Here is a 21,678-nt window from a genome sequence, read left to right as displayed (position 1 = left end):
CTTGTAACTGAAACTTACATCACACAAGAATGCACACGCACTCCAACTTGTAACTGAAACTTACATCACACAAGAAATTTTGATTTGATCGTCTGCCTTATCGGCGGGCTGCGTGCTGATTGGTTGATTATGTATGACGTATGACTATATAATGAGTTCATCAGAAACGGCAACAATGTTAACAACAACAATGTATAACACAAAATGTGAATCAATAAATGTAATTCACGACAAGTTCTTTTGAAATTTCTACACCATTGTCACTGATATACTGTGTAATATCTACAACCTCAAGGGTATACCCAAGGGACATAGGTGTATTGACCACTGATTAACCGTCAGGCCAAAGTCTTTTTTAGGTCCGCTGTCAGCAAAAGGTGTACAGAACTTTAATGGGTTAGGTTGATTCTCCATAGGTGTCTGTCGTCTGTCCAACAACTTTTCTACTTTCAACTTCTAGAGTCCTCTAAAATTACATGGTCAATTGACCTGAAATTTGGTGTGTAGGTGTCATTTGATGAGCAGATATGTTTGTTCAAGACAAGTTGATTTTATAATGTATATGCATGGCTGACTCAAAATGCAACAACACTATATTCTTTTGTAACATATCCTAAACCTACAAAAGGAGAATGGCTAACAATCTTATACCATTTGTGTTGTTGACATAACAATACATTACTGGTTAGGGTTAAACTATTATATCATTAATTTCCAAACCCTTGGCAACCCTACAATGACTTTTACTACCAGTGACACTGGAGGGCACTGCAATATTTTATAGCCAAAAGGTACAAGAGTTCAGTCATCAGTCAGTCAGTAAATTAAGCAAACGTTAGCATGCGGGTTCCTTAACAGAGATGAAAATAACTTGTTTATAGTCAATGAAGCTAGTATATAGGTTAGTGTGACCTTCACAATTTGAATAGAAAAAGAGAAAAACAGTAGACGTCATACGTTTTATTGCGACAATTTAACAAGAATGGGCATAGTATGCGGGACAAGCAGTGCCTCTGAGAATTGATGAGTCATGAAGAGTTGGCTTACTGTAGGAGTCGACTTGTAGCTCAGACTCAGATGTGTCGTGATAGTTTGGTGATACCAAGACCATATAGCAAGTCTTTTTGACTTCATAATGTCTGTCATCCTGGTAGTACAATGTAGGTGAAATGTTGGTGTTATTGAGAATGTATTGCTACTTGGTCCTAAACTGGTTAAAAAACAATTAAGAAACAAGCACAACATAAAGTTTAACTGGTTGTACGTGTTATAACCATTTTCCTTAGTCCAATATTATCCTTTTTCTATTCTTGAAACTGTAAAAACTTGATTCAGTCATCTGGTCATTCTAAATCTCTCAATATACCCCCATTTCCCCCTCCCCATTTCTTAATTCTTCCCAAGTCCCTTCGACTACATGCAGTTATAAGTTTCTCCACTGCCTACTGTACCATGCTTCAACACTGCGGACAGGAGATAGACAGGCAGACAGGCAGTAAGATGCAGATCTCGACAGACAAACACAGACAGACAGACACACACACACTGCACGCACACACACACATGCACACACACACACGCACACACACACACGCACACACACACTTACACACACACACACACACACACACACACACACACACACACACACACACACACACACACACAACGTCTGGGAAACAAGAATCCAAATTAGAAATGTAAACATTGGTTTAATTGACTACCCGAATTCCCACTACGTGGCATATAACAGTCACGCCACAAAAAGTTGTTTTCCTCACACTTAAATTTCTTCCTGCAAACTTAGGCCAACTTTTCACATTGATTATAATTTAGAATTACCAAATAAAACCAGAAAAAAGTCAAGGCCTGAAGGTATCATGAAATATTTTGCATAGGTTTATCGAATTGTTTGTATTTTGTGGTTTTTGTGGTTTATGCCACAAGTCAAATACACCAAATTCTAAATGTTCAGTGTCTTGGGCAAACAATCAATAACCACAAACTTAGTTCTTGTAAATCAGAAATGTCATGTACATCGATACATAGACCTCCCTTTAACAGTCATTGTCAAAAATTGTGAAAGGTTAAGGGTTAACTGAACAAAAAAAAAGGAGTAAATTGCTAAAATGGACAAAAGGGTAATCGCTTGTGAATATAGAGACAGGTACTTGAACTGCATGAACAGAAAGGGTGACTTTATTGTTATGCAAATTAGTGACATAAATAGCACACAGTGAACTGGAGATTCCGCTAGGTGAAAACACACACTGTCTATAATGTCAGGTCCTCTAGGATTTATACAAAAGGTTTGCTTTGGTTGTTGTAGGGTGGTTAAAAAACTGAAAAGTGATCAAAATGACGCCACATTTAGCCCTACTATTAGCTGCATGTGTACTTGTCACAGTTGTCATAGTTGCTGTGTGCACTAAATTATACTGTCATGACAAAGTTCACTTCAATTTGCCTTATTGCATGTTTTTAGTCAATTTTAGGAAAACAAGTTTAACAACACAAATGTTAAAGTATCTGAAACCACAGTAAAATCACACAAAATTGGGCCAACAGTGTTGTCAAATGTGTCAAGTCTCGAGGCTGTACTTTATGGGGTATTGAACTGGAATGAGGTTCCAATGTATTGCAATCACTATAAGCATTCCCACATAAACTTTGAAAAAAAATCAGAAAAACTATGAATTGGTGATCAACACGTAATCATTGGCAGAAATTTTGTCTACATTTCCAAGGGTCCTAAATCATGACCCTGCTAGAGTCATTTTTTGTTATCCTAAGTGAGCTGAGGTCTGGAAAGAACTTGAATTTATCTATGAATCTATGAATTGAAAATGGTTGAATTCATGATAAACAAATAGTCATTGGCTGGAATGTTTGTCTCATTTCCCAGGGCCAAGAAAAATAAACGTAATTACCATATGCAAATTTGTAAACCTCTTGTTATCCTGAGAGGTCTTGAAATACTTTTCGTAATACATGTTTGTTTAATGTTTTCACTTGTGTAGTTGAAGAGTACCTGAAGACAACTACTATGTCATTAGGTAACCATCAATCCATTGTCAAGACCTATGACGTCAAACAGTCTGCACTCAGATCTGCGTCAAACACTACCTTGTAAGTTTTTCCAAAAACATGACATCATCAGACATCATTCTCCTCCCTATAAATCAATGTTTGTGCACACATCAACGTTGCTTTTTCATTTTAGTGTATTTTGTGAAGAGAAGTTTAATGTTATTGAGGTGGTACTATACCATTATTAGTAAACAGGCTGGCTAAATTAACACAGGGATCAAATATCACTTTTTACTCAATGCTGTAATCTTTACAAATAAACAAAGAAGAAAATTAATTTGTGTAAAAAATGTCTGGTGAAAGGAAACAATTGGACAACGAATAATATGATTAAAAAGTAATAAATGAATTTAACATTCATGTGGAGGAGGGGGTGGGGGTGGGGGTGGGGATGGGGGGTTAGAATTGAGAACTATACACAAAAGTACATAATTCTTGATTTAGTAGTGGAAATCTCGTTGACTTGAAACTATTCAACTTTACTTTAACCTATAGAATCCAGTTATGTGGTGGATTTTGACTTTTATCTCCCCACAGTAGTCAAAATTCCCACAGGACTCAAGACTCTAAGGCTAACTTTACTTGAACATGGGGTATTAAACTAAGCTTTCCATGAATAATCAAGCATGTACGTCATAATTTGGTTGATGTTACTAGTAAGATCTATAACTGATCAGGGTTGTAGAGAATGTACGACTGGTAATCTAGGCTGAGTTTTTATGTAAGATTGACACAAAGTATTATAAAAAACTATATGTTGTTTGGTGTGGTAGATTACACAAGTGTGTGATTAGGCTGGTACTACCAATGCTATATTGAGACTTTTACACTTCAAGGCAAAAATGAACCTCAATGTGTTACTAGATTTGAAGTATTTATATTTTACCTGATAAAAGGAGTTTCTCAGGTTGGTCACTTTAAAAAAGAACGTTAAAAATAGCCGTCAAGTTGGCCACTTCAAAAAAAAAAAGCACCATAAAAATAGTTTCTCATAATGGTCACTTTTAGAAAGAGTCCATCACTGGGCTGTAGTAGCAGAACACAAAGACCAAATCAAAGTAAAGGTAGGTTTAATGTTACCAGATATTTGATTTTTGTAAGTTCTTGAGTCCGGGAGGGTTGGGTGTCCCCTTCCCCCTGCTGTAATTTATAAACCGAGTATAAAAGATACACACACATGCACTCAATTGTCGAGTCCTCATGGCTAGAATGTGAGAAATGATTAAAAGCCTGCACTAGTTGCAACTGGAACTATTTTTTTTATTTTTTTTTTATTTTTTTTTTTTAAAACTTTTGTTACATATATAGTGACTTACATATCATGCATAATTATGTATACCATGAATAGTATTGAATCACATGTTGGTAAACATATTTTTGTGTCACAGTATAAACACACATTGTAATATATCATGTCACTTTGATTTTTTGGTTCACTGAACACAATCTGAACTTATAACACACTATACTTGTATATACATAGACCTGTAATTGACATATACAGCGTGTATTACTAACAAAGTTTCAGTGAATATATTGTAGATTGTCTGATTGAAAAAGTATTATGCCAGTTAATTAATACAGGTAGTGTAGTCAACTTTTGGAAGAGGAGAAAAAAAAGGAGCTTTCTTTGCACATTTCACATTTTGCTGTTCGTGGAAAAAGTGAATCATCATCGTCCGATAGGCTTGTCCGAACTACTTTCACTTGAATGATAGTGGTTTAGCAGGTGGCAGTATAATGATGTTTGTGACATCAACACTATACCATGTGTACTGCATGTGTGCAGTCAAAAGTCTTATATAACACAAGCAAATCACAAACATATCTAAGTATGTTTTAGTTACGTATGTTATCCGATACCAACAATGGAAAACATCCCAGTTTGAAAGCATAATGTCTTAGTGATGTACACACTTCTTAATTGTCTTCTCACATTGTGGGCTGGTCCAAGACTGTGGGAAATCTGAGGGTGGCTGTTCTGTTTATTGCTAGTCACCCCTGTATGTGGTATGACAGTTTTGCCACTTCGTGTGTTATTGAGACTTGGTTTATAGATACCTGCTTTTTTACATTGTATTAAACCCTAGGTTCTTGACAGTAAACTCCAGGTTCTATGCTAGTTGATGAAACCTTAGACCAATTATTTCACGACTCTAACATCTCTGTGACCTGTGTTTTGTTTGGAACAACTTTTAATAACTACTTTTAATGATGCATCGCTAGTTTTTTGTTTCAGAAACCATCTGTGAACAACATACTGTTTGGACAGTACACCCACTCAATTATCTGCAGTCATCTGTTATTGTTTGCAAAAAAAAAAAAACCCACATATGCTGCACGATGATGAAAAATAACAAACCATTTTTACAAAAATATTATAATAATAACTATCATGTGGAATATGAAAATATCAATATCAATATGAATATGAAATAGCTACAGAAAAGAATAAAATCAAGACACACTGTTGTAAATAGATTGACATAATACCTAAACTCATGGTAAAATATTTAATCATGAAAATTGTTTTACTTATAGATTACCCTATTTTATTGTAGTGTTCTTTAATATAACTAGGCAAAGCCCCCCCCCCCACAGACACACAGACACAGACACACAGACATACACACAAAAGTTCGCCATCACTGTAGCACGATTCACAAAATGACAGCTTCTCAAGTTTAAAGCACCAATTAACACATTAACGATGAGGTGAAAATGATGGACCTACTCAACCAGTCACTACAATCTTCAGGTGATCTTTATTAATAAGTACCAACGTTTTGGCAATACACAAATTGCCTTCTTCAGGGTAAAAAACACTAGAATGTGACAAGTGTGGTGGTGTCTGTGGATGGCCGTCTATAATTATTAAACACATGTACATCATTAAATTCATACAGATAACACTCCAGGATGATATAATTTATTTTTGGTTTCACAGCGTGGAAACATATAATGTACATGTACAACAACATGTTTGATACTACGTCACTGAGTTGCCACATTTAGAATAGGTGAAAGTATATACAAATAGAGGTGATTATAGTTTTCAACTTAATTATTCTCTTGGGAGGTACTAATCGTGACTTTATTGATGCAAGTAGATATTCCCACTTCTCCCAGTTAACCTTACTCTCTAGGCAGGTGCTAATCATGACTGATTGATGCGAGTAAAATCCCCCCTCCCCCAGTTAAGATTACTCTCCAGGGAGGTGCTAATCATGACTGATTGAGTAAATATCTCCCTCCCACTCCCCCAGTTAACCTAAAACAGAATGTTACCTCCCTTGAGAAAAGTCTTACTGCTATATTTCATTGTCTGGCTCTACAAAAATCTTACCACCATTGTGTGCTACATCTTCTTTGCTTGAGATAGTGAATCCCACACCCCAATGGGATGAGAAATCTCACAAGAGTTGGTCAAAATATCCCCCAACAAGTGTAGCACATTCTATCTTAGACCATTGGTGTGTAGGATCATTTTTCTTCAAGTTCTCTTTATTCTGACAAAAAACAAAATTGAACTTGCGCACTGGTACAGAGTGCAGCTGTTGGATCAAATTGATCCTACACTTGTCCAACGATGTTGTGATGTTGTAGACTTCTGTCATGTCAGACAGTCAGACAGACAATAAAATGTAGCAATGTAAGATTTCTGTCATGCCAGACAATGACTTGTAGCAATATTTATAGTAAGTTTCAGTCGCCCCCCCCCCCCCCCAAACGATATTCTGCTAAATCGTCAATTGTAAGTTTTAACGCTAATTTTTCATACCTTATTAATATTTCATGATGAGCACTAAAACATGGCACATGTCAAAGGACAGGCATGATGTTATATGTATGTGTGTGACCTTGTTTACTGTGTCAGGTTGTTACCCCATGTGGTGTAAATGGTATTCTTGCAATGCCCAGGAGGATGAAAATTACACCTGTACAGACACAATGATCATTACTTCGATGCATGGGTTTTGATGTTTATCACAAAATATATGAAATTTGCTTGTAGTTCCTGAATTTGAAATGGACACACTGGACGGACACCAGAACTGTAGAGGATAAAAATAGTAAACAAGTCTTCAATCAAAATTACTGTTTCTAATGTCCATTGTCTTGATGTGCTGTATTACCAGTAATGTGTTTAATTTCTAAACAAGGTAAAGAAATGTTATAAACCTAGATATTTTTGCCGCTAGAAAATTTTTGCGATTTTTCAGTCTTCAGCTAGTTCTCAAAGACTATTTTTAACTAATTACCAGCCTAGCACACACACTGTGTACATGTACAAGTCACTACTTATTTTTGGGTTTTTGTTTTCCCAGCGAAATAAGCGAAAATAAGTTGTGGTGAAACTTTCCAGGTTTACAATATCATGAAAAGGGTTAGGTAGGTTTTGGCATGGAAGTGGGGTTATACTTCCATGGTTTTGGCATGGAAGTGGGGTTATACTTCCATTGTTTTGGCATGGAAGTGGGGTTATACTTCCATGGTTTTGGTAACACATCATTGATATTGGTCTGAAAGTTTGTCATCAGTCTTGCCAAGTAGCAGCAGTTCAAAATTAGTGTTTAATTCAAATAAGATTCATTACCTTCATGTGTGTCTGTCTGTCTGTCTGTCTGTCTGTCTGACTGTCCATCTGTGTGTCTGCCTGTCTGTTGGTTTGTTAAAGCTGCACTAGCTGCAACTGAATCATTTTTTTTACAACTTGTTTTGTTAAACTTAAACATAATGAGTTAGTTGTGATATTGTACACCCTGAACAGTATTGAATCACTTGTGGGTAAATAAATGTATTTGTGTAGCTGTACACATACATAGTATGGTACAATATATCCAAATCTAAGTGATTTTTGGGTCCATACCCCAAAATCAGCACCCAGCTATCAAAGTTTCCACCTATTACTGTACCACTTATAGATACAGTAACCCATACTTCACATTATGATGTCTAATTAGTGACATTTTAACAATTTTTTTCAGTGAATATTTTGTTGATTGTCTGATTGAAAAATAATACTTCAGTTACAGCAAGTAGAGCTTTAAAGTTGTTTGCAAGATAGTTCAATAGAGTTATCAATGGATTTAGACGAAATACTATGGAAATTATTGCTCATGAGATAAAAACAAAATTATTTTGATTTTGGTGGATATCTGTGGATACCATGGCAACCGAAATAAATCAAATTGACCAATTACACCATCTTGTCAAAATATAATATAAGCATATTATAATATGTTTCCATGCTTTTCAGTGAGTGGCGAAATCCAGTGATATCACCAGCAATGCATGGTTACCTTGGTAACTAGAATGTTACCCACTGTGAGAGAGATTATGTTGTCACTCCAAGGAACTGATCAGTGTTTGTAATAAATGTATTCTATTAAGTGTCCTTGAGTTGAGATGAGTGTTTGTGGTCCTCTCTCACAAAAAAAAAAATGAAAAATAAACTCAATTTTCAGTTTCAAGAGAAAAATCTTTATTTGACACTGTCCTTCACATTAAATTTGCATTGTACACAATATGTTAATTTATGTTAATAATATCATTATCAGACTGTTGATATTTAGAATAAATTTTCTTCACTTAAAATGTGGCTAGGGACAAAAAGTACAATTACTATTGTAAACTGTGTAAAACATGATGTACAGTGCTCTGCACACTAAAATGATCATTTCTCTCTGTATTTGGTTGCTGTTAGGGTGGGTAAGTCGTTTTTTTGGTTAGTACTGCTGATCAAGTCTGTATCATGGCTGGAAATTGGTTTAATTATAGTCTCAGTAGGGAGGCGTACATCCCAGACTTTTTATTGATCGAGTTCCTTGAACTTGCAGTACTGTTTTAGTACTTCCAATGTTTACACTATCTTGATCACAGGGTGATTAGAATTGCACAACAGGGGAACTTCGGTTGGCACAATATGGTATATTAAGGCCACTGCTTTTTTAGTTAAGGACGGTAAGTAGGCAAAATCTACTGGGGTTCCCACACAAAATTACCACAGCCTCTTTGGGGGAAACAGTGCCATTTTACCCCTCTCACCACTTTGTTTATACAGGGTTGCCCAACCTTAGCAGAAACACTGCGAGGCTACAACATATTGGATAACTCGATCCTCAGATCACTTTACTACAATGAAAATCAGATGACCAGCCTGAAAGTAACAGACACACATGTGATTTTCAAGATAAACTCAATTGATAAGACCCCTGTATATAAACAATTCATACTCTTAATTTGGAAAGTTCAGTTCAAACAATCAACAGCCAAGAGTGTTATCTGATAACAGAATGCAGTAAAATACAAGATGCCAATATCTAGACTGAGGGAAGTTGACCTTACTAGAAACACTATTTTTTATAGACAATCTCGCAATACAATGGATTGAACCTTAGACTGAGAATGAACACAAGACATCTATTTTACAACCTCCTGTTATCAGATACCACACTTGGTGCTGATTGTTTCAATTGAACATTCCAAAGAGTGTAATTGTTTATATACAGGGGTCTTATCAATTGAGTTTACCTTGAAAATCACTGTTGTGTCTATTCCTTTCACACTGGTCATTTGAATGTCATTGTAAAAATAAAATAAACACAGTGTGCTCTCTCTTGTGATGTTAATGTCTCCAACAACTCTATTGGTATTATACAAACTGGGGTTGTGATACATTGGTATACAAATAATTGTATTATGAGTTGTTCTTACTTTTTGTCTTCAAAATATAAAGACTTTATTCTAGCTCCATTCAAAACTAAATATGTGAGGGTAGGTATATAAACAGAAGACAGTCACCAGGTATGATTTTGGAAATCACAGTGTCACTTTTTTTCATTTATTAAAGTGACTGAATTGTGTAGATTTTCACTGAATCAATCGTTTTATTTCTTTCCAGACACACACTTACATAAGGCCTAAAAAAATAATTGTTTGGTTCCGGTTACCCGACCCCACCTAGTTTTTCACTGCCTACTCTAATTTTTTTTTACGTATTCGAGAAAAAAAAAATAATTCGCAAAAATTGTGAAGTCTCACGAGAAATAGTGGATGCAGAAACTGACATCAACTTAAAAAAAATAAATAAATAAAACTGTAATCTGTAATGGCTGTACATCCGATAGGAAGAAATAAACAACACAGAGACCATTTGGAAAACAATGGAAAACCTGAACTAGACACTCACAAATGCAAAAAATATATAATAAAATAAAAAATCTACCTACTCCATCTAAAACTGAGAGTAATCGGAACCATACAAGTTTTTTTTATTAGGCCAGTAAGTTCTGTACAAACAAGGCATTTCCTTTCATATCCAATCTGTTATACCATATTTTTTATTTCTATATTTTTTTTACCTAAGACTTCATCATTGTACATGTTGATATAACTGTAATTTCAAAGTTGAACTTTGTAAAGCTAGCTTGAAAGACAAAAATACATACACAATGCATAAATAAGTCACATTTATTGCTTCACACCTCTGATTGTAGTTTTTCAACTTCATAAAGTCAGAATTAATTTGCATCTCATTATCTATGTCTTACACTATGCGAGGAAAGTTTACTTAAGTTATATACATGTATTTGCATACACTGAATCTACTGATCTTTTTTCTCTTAACAGTCATCTTACTAGAATACAATATTTTGTTTTCCAGATTTGAATTCTTGGGATATTTTCTTGCTTGTCTTCAATATCAATGTTTTCAGATCCATTTTTTATTTCATTTAAACCCTTGCAGACATTATTGTATTCCCATGTTGAGGCATGCCTCCCACCCACCCCCCACCCCCACATCATAAAATACCATTATCTAAAACTTTATGACCGATCAGAAAGGTCCTTTCTGTCCGAACCACTTTGGAGACCCATATGGCCAAAAAATGATTTTATCCTGCATTGATCAATCAGAAAGTTTCTTTCATATCCTACAACTTCTGACCAATCAGAAAGTTTCTTTTAAACAAGCCTCTTTGTGGAAGTCATAGCTTTGCCTATATGACAAATGGACACGGCCATCTTTAGACGGAAGCCTGTGTATCAAATCACCTGATTGGGCAATACACTGTCAACTGCTATCAATCATATTTGTCATGTGTGGGTGTGGTACATAAATGAAAATCACAAAAATGTCTTCAAGGGTTTGTAAGGAATTAAAATGGAGTTTATAATCACTTGATAATTAGAAGTACTTGATACAAGGATGGTCTCTCTTGAATGGAAATGACGAATCCATTACTGACTACCAGGATCAAACATTTACAATCACTTATACTTCATAAGATTCCAAGAAATTTCCAACTGATTGACATCATTTTCCAGAAAGTATTTTACAGTACACCCATACTATTGTTTGACTCCAGTCGTATCTAATATGATTACGAAGCGTTAAATTTGAACTATGGCGTAAGTTAAATAATTAAGTGGTATTCTATGCAAATAGACCTGTTGTCGGTTCCAAGATGCATTGCGTGTCTCTCAATACAATGCCATGTATTGTGGGGTTTGAATGCACTACTCGGGACAATGGTTGTCACCTGAACGTACCCTGGGTTTACCAGTAAAATCCCATTCTGTCATTGATAGCGTTTAGTCTTTGTTCTATAAAATCACTCATAATTAAAGAGGTCAACATGTGTTTCCATCATTTCATAATGAAAATATTATTTCAAATGTAGTGAAGACAAAACAAGACAAGATGTAACAATATAAGTGACGTGACCTCATGCAATGCATCTGTATATCTGTATCTGTTTGGATACTGAAGACTCCCTCACAATTGAGCAATGCATCTTGGAACCGGAAAATCAACTCTACACCTGTCATTTATTTTGTTTACTGGCATTAGTTTTAATAACTTGTGCAGAGAAAAGAATCGAAGATGTTGGAGCATGCCCTTTTGATTTGAGTATGTAAGTGTAACATGATTATAACTTTATTAATAATACTGTTCATTCAGGGAAACTTGGCACAAAGACAACACTGCAGTCAAATAAGCAAACTTTGCATTGGATTGCTCACATATATACACTTGAGGAGTATTTTAAGTTGTTTTTTTCTTCTTTCAGCATTTCCTCCAGGTTCTAATCTCAGAATGACGTCTATCAAGCGAGTCATTTTTTTCATCAAGTGGTTGTTATACACAAAAATATTCTTGCATGGCTGGGGATCCATTGAAGTAAAGACACAATTGACTTTGAGACACTTCCATTCAATTCATGGGTAAGGTAGCCAATCAAAAAAGGCACAGCAACTGAGATGTTTCCATCTCTCAAAGACAGCCATCCTTTCTTCAGACGTTGCAAGGGGACTTGACTTTATATTGAAGAGTAAGTTCAAAAATGAGTATATTTTCACGGCATACTCTGGAGTAACGTAAAACACATTATATATGGCTATGGCAGCACTCACTTGTTAGAAGTTGACCATTCTTTTGATGGCATCCAGACACCTCCACTTGTCTGGTAGGTAGAAAGGCTCAAAGATATGAGGGAACGGTGTATCCCATCCACAAACTCTCTCAATGGGGGCCTCTAGGTTCAAGAAACACTCGTTCTGTAAATTTTATGATAACAAATCTAACTTTAGTAACAGTATTTGATAAAAGTGTGACAAGAAATGACACCATTAGACTAAAAAGAATGTTCCAAATGGATTTATGAAGATTACTGGGGTTCACACTCTCAAAGGTTGGTAATATCCCCCCAAAAATTGGAGTAATTTTCCAGAAATACTTATGTCCACTAATACCATCTTCCCCTTGAATATTTAGCAGTAGACACAAAGATTTTCATTTGAATTTCTGTATGTTTTATTCTTGTATAATGATTCTGTAACTGTTTTAGGATTACTCGGATAATAAAACTTGAGAGCTATCGAACTCCATTTTACGCTTTATGTGCACATTGTTCCTTGGTAGAATAGTAATATACCTACCTGAATTGTAGAAGCTATTTCACTTGCAAATCCACTTGTGAGTGGGGCTTCATGTGCTACTAACAATCGTCCTGTTTTAGTAACAGACTGAAAAATATAAAGTGTCTATAGTTATTAATTGTGTATGCCGGATACAACTTTCAACAGACCTACCAATAAATGACGCCCACAATGATATTTCTGAATGTTTCATTCGATAGACCTACCAATAAATGACGCCCACAATGATATTTCTGAATGTTTCATTCGATAGAACTACCAATAAATGACGCCCACAATGATATTTCTGAATATTTCATTCAATAGACCTACCAATAAATGACACCCACAATGATATTTCTGAATGTTTCATTCAATAGACCTATCGATAAATGACGCCCTCAATAGGACTGCTTAAAATTTCAATAGACCTACCAATAAATGACACCCACAATGATATTCCTGAATGTTTCAATAGCCCTACATTACCTACAATAGATGTACATTACCTCAGCCACAGTGTCAGAATCCCAAGGGAGGATGGTTTGTAAATCAATCAGCTCACAGGACACACCCAGCTTTTCTTGAGCCAATTGCACTACTTCTCTCATAACATGAACTTGTGTTCCCCAGGCAACCAATGTTACATCATTGCCTATTGGTGAACAAGAGAATGACAAATAAAAGTGATATCTCTGTTTTCACTGGTTAAATGCAAGTTGCAGTAATCAATTTTTTGATGCATTAGTTTACATGTCTTGAAAATAAAAAGTGGTGTTACCTAGTTCAAGAAATCTACAATGTATTCTGAGCTAAAACCAATAAACACATTGCAGAGAAGCAAGTGCTTTTGCTAAGGTCGGGGAAACCCTGGTTAAACAAAGGTGGGAAATCTGATAAAAATCACATACTTTCCATACCATGTACCATAATTTGGTATGAAACCCTGGTAAAATGACAGGGCAACTCAAGTAGATTTTACCTGCTTATTGCCCTTGACAAACACACTGATAGGGAACCCTGGTAAAATGACTTGGGAACTCAGGTAGATTTTTACCTGCTTACCATCCTTAACAAAAACACTGGTGGGGGAACACTGGTAAAATGACAGGGTAACTCAGGTAGACTTTACCTGCTCACAAAACACTGGAAGTCTCATAGTAGTGCTACAAGTGACATACCTTCTATCATGACATCGGCTTCAGACAATGGTAACATATAGTCTTTGACTGGTACCTGCTCCACTGTACGTAAAATATCAAAAAACATCAAAATTATGTTAGTTTTAGTACCTAGACTCTCTCACAGTCCTCGGAACTTCGCTTTACTAAAATCGACGCTAAATGAATTATTTTGTATGTACCGATACCATCTACATAACGTACTCCATCGTACTCGAACAACCTTGTACTGTGCGCCCTCATCGACCACATAGAGATATATGTTCGTTGACGTGTGACTGCGACGCTCCGTGTTATCGCGAAGTCCGAGGGGCTTCGCGATAACACGGAGCGTCGCAGTCACACGTCAACGAATGGTTATCTCTATCATGGTCGATGAGGGCGCATAGTACAAGGATATTCGAGTACGGTTAATTAGCTGGTATCGGTACATACAAAATAATTCGTTTAGCTTTAATTTTAGTAAAGCGAAGCTCCGAGGGCTGTAAGAGAGTCTATTTTAGTACCATGATTGTCACCACCGTTTTGTATCCAAATGCTGCTCTTACTTACATTTGCTGGCCTGATGATGCTTACTTTGAGATTGTGAAAGCTAGCCAGAGAACTCAGTATTTGTTATTTGGCTTTGCCTCATTGGAGTTACCAGACATACATATGTGTTAGATAAACAATGCATTTTCATGACGTTAACAATAATAAGCACTAAATTACAGGAGTCATAACTCCCATGAGGCAACACTGGATCACTACCTTAAAGACAGTCACAGAACAGTGAATGTGAAAAAAAGTTTAAATGGGGGTGTTTTTTGGCAATAGGGAACTTGCAAAACCCGCCATCTTGAATATCCTGAATGTTGCATCATGGGAAATATGATTATAAATATGAATCAATCAGAATTGTTAACAATTGTGTTTCATTGCTTATAAAACCACAGATAATGTAGTCATGGTTACCCTGACCATTGTAGGAGGTGTATTCTATTGATAGTTCCAGATAGTATTACAATAACTACAAACAATCTCATAGTCCTTTGCATCTGAGCATACTCAGTCTGGATTGCAAGTTCCCTATTGCTTGAAATTTATGTGATGTAGAATTATGAAACCACTCCCCAGAAGTCAAATTTTGTGAAAATAACTTGATTTCGCTGAGTGGTGTTCCCCTTTATAGTATCTAAAGATAGCAATTTGGTAGGTTTTGTACCTAATTATGACCACTGGAAATGAAATTAATCATTTAACTGTGAAAATTAAATTAATCATTCAACTGTTGCTCTGACGTTTTCTGACCTGATAATGCACTGAAAAGTACAATGTAGTCACAGGACTTGAAACCTTAAGAGATTAGTTTTGTTGAGACTATCCAGTTTCCACATTTGTGTATTAAGTATCCCGACATCTATATCAGACACGATTTATGTGTATGTATGTGTGTAAACATGATTTACAGTACCGACTGCTGTACAACAGCTGGACTGGTTGCCATGGTATATTTAGTTTGGATGTGATTTCAATTTGTATTTATTCTGCATGGACAAATTAAATGTACTTTTTTTGTCAATAATGCATGGTTTTTTCCTTACTTTGCAACCAGCAACAGGCAAGTATCTACAAGTGGAACCTGTTAGAAACAGGGGAAAGTAAACAAATGAACTGGATTTAATAATACTTAGGCACAGCATGTTGGAACTACATGTACACAGACTTACATAACATTTCCTGATTTGATAAGAACAGTTTTATGGCCTCTTTATGACTACATGAAATGTCTGGGGAACTGAATGTCAACTATCTTGTAAAGAGGCCATAAAACTGCCTGTGTGCCCCCTAATTTGACATGCCACTGACGCACAGAATTTCTAGTGACGCACCACAATTTGGTGTTCCCCTATCTCTTACTATCTGGTGGTGACTCATAAGAAATGCCATGAAATGTAACTAATACAATTCTCTGTAGTTCCATCATGCCGTGACAAGCATTATCAATCCAATTCATGTATTTCCTTGTCTTGCTTATAAACGCTTGCTTGTCAGTGGTTGTATCTACACTCAGACAAAACTAGTACTTCAGAACATTCCTACCTGCAGATCGGTAAAGGATTTTAGGTTCGAAGAAAATACATGGATTTTGGTCCCGAATACAGGATAGTAGCAGTCCTTTAGCTTGAATTGGTCCTCTAGGTATTACAACCTGTGGAATTTAAATAAAGAGTTGGAATTAAGATAAACTGATTATTATACAACAAATACCTGCAGAGACTCTTAAAGTTGGCATTATCTGATAAGGAAAGAATACTAATTATTACATATCACCAGGGATTACTTGCATTTTTTGGGAGTGCATACTTGTGGTATTTGCAGAGCAGTTCAATACTGAGAACATTATTGCATACCTGTATGCAAATGATATGCAAATGAGGGTGCAATTTGTTCCTTATGAAATCATGAGATCACACACTGTATCATTTTTATGGAAATTTCTTGTTTCAGACAAACATATGTACTAATAACAGAACTCGATGCCATGTGAGTTCCGGTGTGTGGGTAATGAGGGGGTATTTGCACTTATACTTGAAGTGTTGCATGCTGTACTGTCACTCGCTATGCTCATAGAAGAACAGTCGCAGCGAACACTGCAAGTACTGTATTGATGAAAATACTCTGAGTATGCTACCCTTGCATGTCATGGGGTTCTGTCGTAGTGTTCAACCATGGTAGATCAATCCTCAGTTATAATATTATATTGACTGTGTAGCAAGGATACCCACTGGGTGAAACTGTTATGTAACACAGTTTTAACATTGGTACAAGGCACAGAAGAGTAAAACTATCATTGTCAAATACATTTTAAAGGGGAATGCCACTACAGAAAATAATTTGTTAACTTTGGATTTTGGACCAATTTCATAAATTTACACACACACACACATATGTAAATATGCTACACACATATAAATATATTATACATGAATGTTGAGAATCATTGAGTTGAAACTTTTTCTTCATTCATTGTTCAATGGAGGGTCCTTGCCATGGGCAATGCCTCATGGGAGTCAGCAGACCATAAATAACCTAATGCTTGTATCAAAACACTATTATCATCTGAATGATGAGACTGTCTGTTGTGAATTTATGAAATTTATTTCAAATTTTGAGCATAGTTACTACACCCTCACATACTGTATATATATTATAAGGCATCAGGAGATTCAACCATTTAAATATATCTTTCAAGGCTTTCTGTCTGTTCATTTCAATTTTTGTATAAATAACTCACTCTCACTCTCACTCTCTCTCTCTCTCTCTCTCTCTCTCTCTCTCTCTCTCTCTCTCTCTCTCTCTCTCTTGATTATGTCAGTTGAAAGATAATAATCCTTTTCAGGATGATGAACTGAAAAATTGAAAAACTTTCTCTCAAAATGGCATGACAACAAGAATGTCTAGTTATAAATAAAAAAATAATTGAGCTAGGTTTTGCTCTTTCTCAACCATTCATTACTTCCTATCTCTCTCTGATCACACACAAAGATCTTTTTGTTGAAATGTAGCCCGGGTTATGCAATACCAAATTGAAGTACACACCATGCTATGCCTTGTCTGATAGAAATTGAAAATCACCGCATGCTACATAAAGGAGATTTGAAATTTTTCATTTTCCAAACTGAATGGTGTCTACAATACCAACAATGACTGCGTAAGATTGATGTATTCAGGTAAGTAGAAAGCTACAAAGATTTTGATGGGAATTGCTCTGATGCTGCAATGAATGGTGAGTGATTGTAAGCACATGTCACACAACCGGTGTGTATAGGCCTTGATGGCGATATAGACTCCCACAGGTTGTCGGCTCATTGTACTTGTCTGAGCAGGTGGTAGGGGGGCAGGAAAAAGAATATCAGTTCCACGAGATCCATTCATTACACAAATACTCTATCTCCGTCCACACTATTAATCAGGCAATCCAATCACTGTGTATACATTGAGGAAAAGACGTTTTTTTTGTACTGTGTTGTAAGTCCTGATAGCATACACTGTCACAATACAAGCCAACCTTAACAATACAACGTATTGTACACTGTACATGTCTGAAGACTTTCAAAAGTACAGGAAATATTTTATCATTTCCTAAGCCATCAGAATGACATCCTGTCAACTTACTGGGGGGGGGGGGGGGGGGAATAGTCTAGAAATCCATCAAGTGATGACCCCATCCATTTACAAAAAGAATCAATCTCATATCAGTTATTCAATTCAGGTGAAAAAATATTTTTCTTCTTCTCAGATTCTCAAAACACTTGATATTTAACTATCCACTGATGAATAAAACATAATTCCATACGCTAATATCCTAATTCTGTGGTATACAAATGGTTATTTAAAGGGACATGTGCCAGACTGCAACCTTTTTCGTGTCATTTCTCATTTCCTATGAAGATTTGTTATGTTGTTCCACATGTTTAAATAATCACATGAATTCATGAGAACTCTAGCATTGCAGTTAGACAACTTGAACCGAGTGAATGGTTCAGCCCGATGACATAATTTTTGGGCATACCTGAAAACTGTCTTTGAGTCGACATTGGGAACATACTACAAAGGGAACACAAACATGCATAAAATATGTGTATGGATATTTTTCTCATACCCAGGCAAAACAAACATGCATAAAATCTGTGTATGGATATTTTTCTCATACCCAGGGTAAACAAACATGCATAAAATCTGTGTATGGATATTTTTTCTCATACCAAGGGTAAACAAACATGCATAAAATCTGTGTATGGATATTTTTCTCATACCCAGGGAAAACTGTATGCACAAAATCTGTGTATGGATATTTTTCTCATACCCAGGCAAAACAAACATGCATAAAATCTGTGTATGGATATTTTTCTCATACCCAGGGTAAACAAACATGCATAAAATCTGTGTATGGATATTTTTTCTCATACCAAGGGTAAACAAACATGCATAAAATCTGTGTATGGATATTTTTCTCATACCCAGGGAAAACCGTATGCACAAAATCTGTGTTTGGATATTTTTCTCATACCCAGGGTAAACAAACATGTATAAAATCTGTGTATGGATATTTTTCTCATACCCAGGGAAAACAAACATGCATAAAATATGTTTACGGATATTTTACTTATTTCATGGCAAGAATCAACATAAATATGATACCAGATCTAGATACGGTTTATACTATTTAGCATGGTGATGAGAATAGTGTTTAGACTTGGCCAATGTCTGTTTAAATTCTGCAATTCATGGGGTACTGAGTAACTAGTATGGTTTTTAATTTTGAGGTTGTCTTCTACCAAAAATCACATTTTGAAAAAAAAAATGAAATAATTATGCACTTACTGATACAGATATGTAATTTGAATATATACTATTTCAGATCAAACATTTGATGACTGGTGGCATTTCAGGCAATCTGTCTTACTCCTTGTATATACATACAACCATAAAAAAAAAACACCTGTGCATTTGCTTGCTTGTGGTAAGAAGAATAAGACAAGTTTCATGCAAAGACCGTGATGTAAATAGTGTTGGTAACTTATCAAAGTGTAAACAGTACATGAGCCCCCCCTCCCCCCCCCCCCTCTCCATCCCAAAACTCTGTTTACTTTTAGACTGCTATGCATTATAAAGATGGTGTCTGACTGTTACTGTTTACATTATAACTTCCACAGATGTAAACAAAGAGATAAAAGCGGAACCGACATCAGAGACCCCCCTGTTGTTTATGCGTCAGTTGTATTTGTTGTTTTTACCTGATTTTGTCTTTGAATGAAGTCTTTCCTTGGCTCACTTCATTCACGCAAACACGCTGGTGTTTTTTTGTGGGTTGTATAATATTTCATACAGTGACGTGTTTTGTTTACCACAGGTGTAAAAAACTGACACATTATTTAGCACAGAACATTTATTTACTTACTCAGATGTAGAATTATGAATAAATGATAAATACAAGATCCTTGAACACTTTGAGACATCTACTTGTGGAGAAGTTCAAAACACTATTTTTCCCATTTTTAGCTCTTTTTTTTCCATGCATAGTCAAATTCAATCGAATTTCTTTTTACAAATTTTACAACTAAAAAGATTACCTAATACAATTACACCACTGAAAATTAACTGTAGTGCAAGTATTATGTTTTTGCAGACGACATATTTCACTAATTTTTCCCGCCACAATTTTGTAAAATTTAAAAATACATTTTAAAAGCTAATAAAGATCCTTGAATACTCTGAGACATGTACTTGAGAAGAGAAGTTCAAAACACACTTAACCCTGCTGTTAACATTTTTTCCAGCTTAAATAAGCATCCTTCTGACTGTACTCTTTCTGCAACATTTAAATTCACATTTTGCACACAATGCAGTATTTTCTGCTAGAGTTTCTGGAATTATATTTCATTATATTTGCATATGAATAGAATCTTTTATTATGGTGATTCATTTCTGTTATTCAGCTGACAGCTGAAATGATAGAACATAGTCCATATCCTATAAACAGTATGGAATGAACTGTGATAGAAGACAATACCTTCTCTTTTTTTCCTTTTGATTTTCACTGAAAATAACGATATTGGCTGATTGGTCCATATGTAATTTTTACACACATTTATACAAAGATATACTAAATATGATAACTATACATTTAGTTAGAAGTTAGAAGCATTTGTGCAGGGCTACCATTTCAACAAATGTTAAGAGTGAAATAACGACAATAAATTCTGAACAAAAAATTCTGGTATTTAGCAATGGATTACAAAATCCACACAAAGTCACAACCTTGGGAGGTAAAATGAAAATTTCCCCCCAAAATATGATATTCGAGCGTTCCCGAAATAAAATTTACAAGATCTATTGCTCAGGTTGGACATTACAGGTAGAGTTAAGCTATGAACTTTGCCACAGATATCCAGCAATAACATAACATGTTTTGCATACAAGATTTATCTTACTTTGTAGTACGGAAGCCTGACACCTTGAAAACAAACATAAAGTTATAAAAACTGGATGCATTTCAAATTTACAGCCAAAACAATCAGAATAAATATGTCATATATATATATGCTTAAATTATATTATTTGCACTTGTGGAGGTTATATTTACGCAGACATATAATGTTCTGTAGTCTTGCATATGCCTCATTTGGCCATAGAGGGCGCTCTGTCAATTTTGATTCACTCAGGTTGTCTACACTGATAAAGTGGAACAGTGTCCTATTTAATTTATGAGAAGTGAAATGTCTAAAAAAAATGTTCACTTCCAGAACAGATATATCCTCACTGTCTTTTTTTTCCTTCCTTTATGTATAAAGTACAAGAAGACCCTTTTCATCAAGTGACAGACGTACAAGAAGGAGCAATCAATTATCTGGAACTAGAAATGACAACTATTCATTAGCCGGAGGTCATGTGAGGACAGATGGTTGACCCTGAATGACCTCTATCAGTTACAGGATGA

The 21,678-nt window shown here is 35.5% G+C and overlaps 1 protein-coding gene across 2 annotated transcripts in view; it reads right to left on the bottom strand.

The window, feature by feature from the left end:
• Positions 1–21,678, bottom strand: part of LOC144453974 (2-oxoisovalerate dehydrogenase subunit beta, mitochondrial-like) — an 86,700-nt gene that overhangs the window by 50,987 nt on the left and 14,035 nt on the right. Inside the window, exons 6-10 of one of the 2 annotated variants that reach the window (XM_078145350.1) lie at positions 16,278–16,386; positions 14,196–14,258; positions 13,524–13,669; positions 13,036–13,122; positions 12,511–12,654 (exon numbers count right to left, since the gene is read on the bottom strand). In XM_078145350.1, the coding sequence (XP_078001476.1) occupies positions 12,514–12,654; positions 13,036–13,122; positions 13,524–13,669; positions 14,196–14,258; positions 16,278–16,386 (546 nt within the window). In that variant the 3' untranslated portion in view covers positions 12,511–12,513. Of the gene's footprint in view, positions 1–10,895; positions 12,655–13,035; positions 13,123–13,523; positions 13,670–14,195; positions 14,259–16,277; positions 16,387–21,678 lie in introns of those variants that run through there. The other variant, XM_078145349.1, reaches the window with a different exon arrangement.

The sequence above is a fragment of the Glandiceps talaboti genome, chromosome 3 (genome assembly GCF_964340395.1).
Source record: "Glandiceps talaboti chromosome 3, keGlaTala1.1, whole genome shotgun sequence".
Classification (NCBI taxonomy): Eukaryota; Metazoa; Hemichordata; class Enteropneusta; family Spengelidae; genus Glandiceps; species Glandiceps talaboti.
Note: the sequence above shows the minus strand (reverse complement) of the source record. Positions and strands in the feature narration are given on the sequence as shown.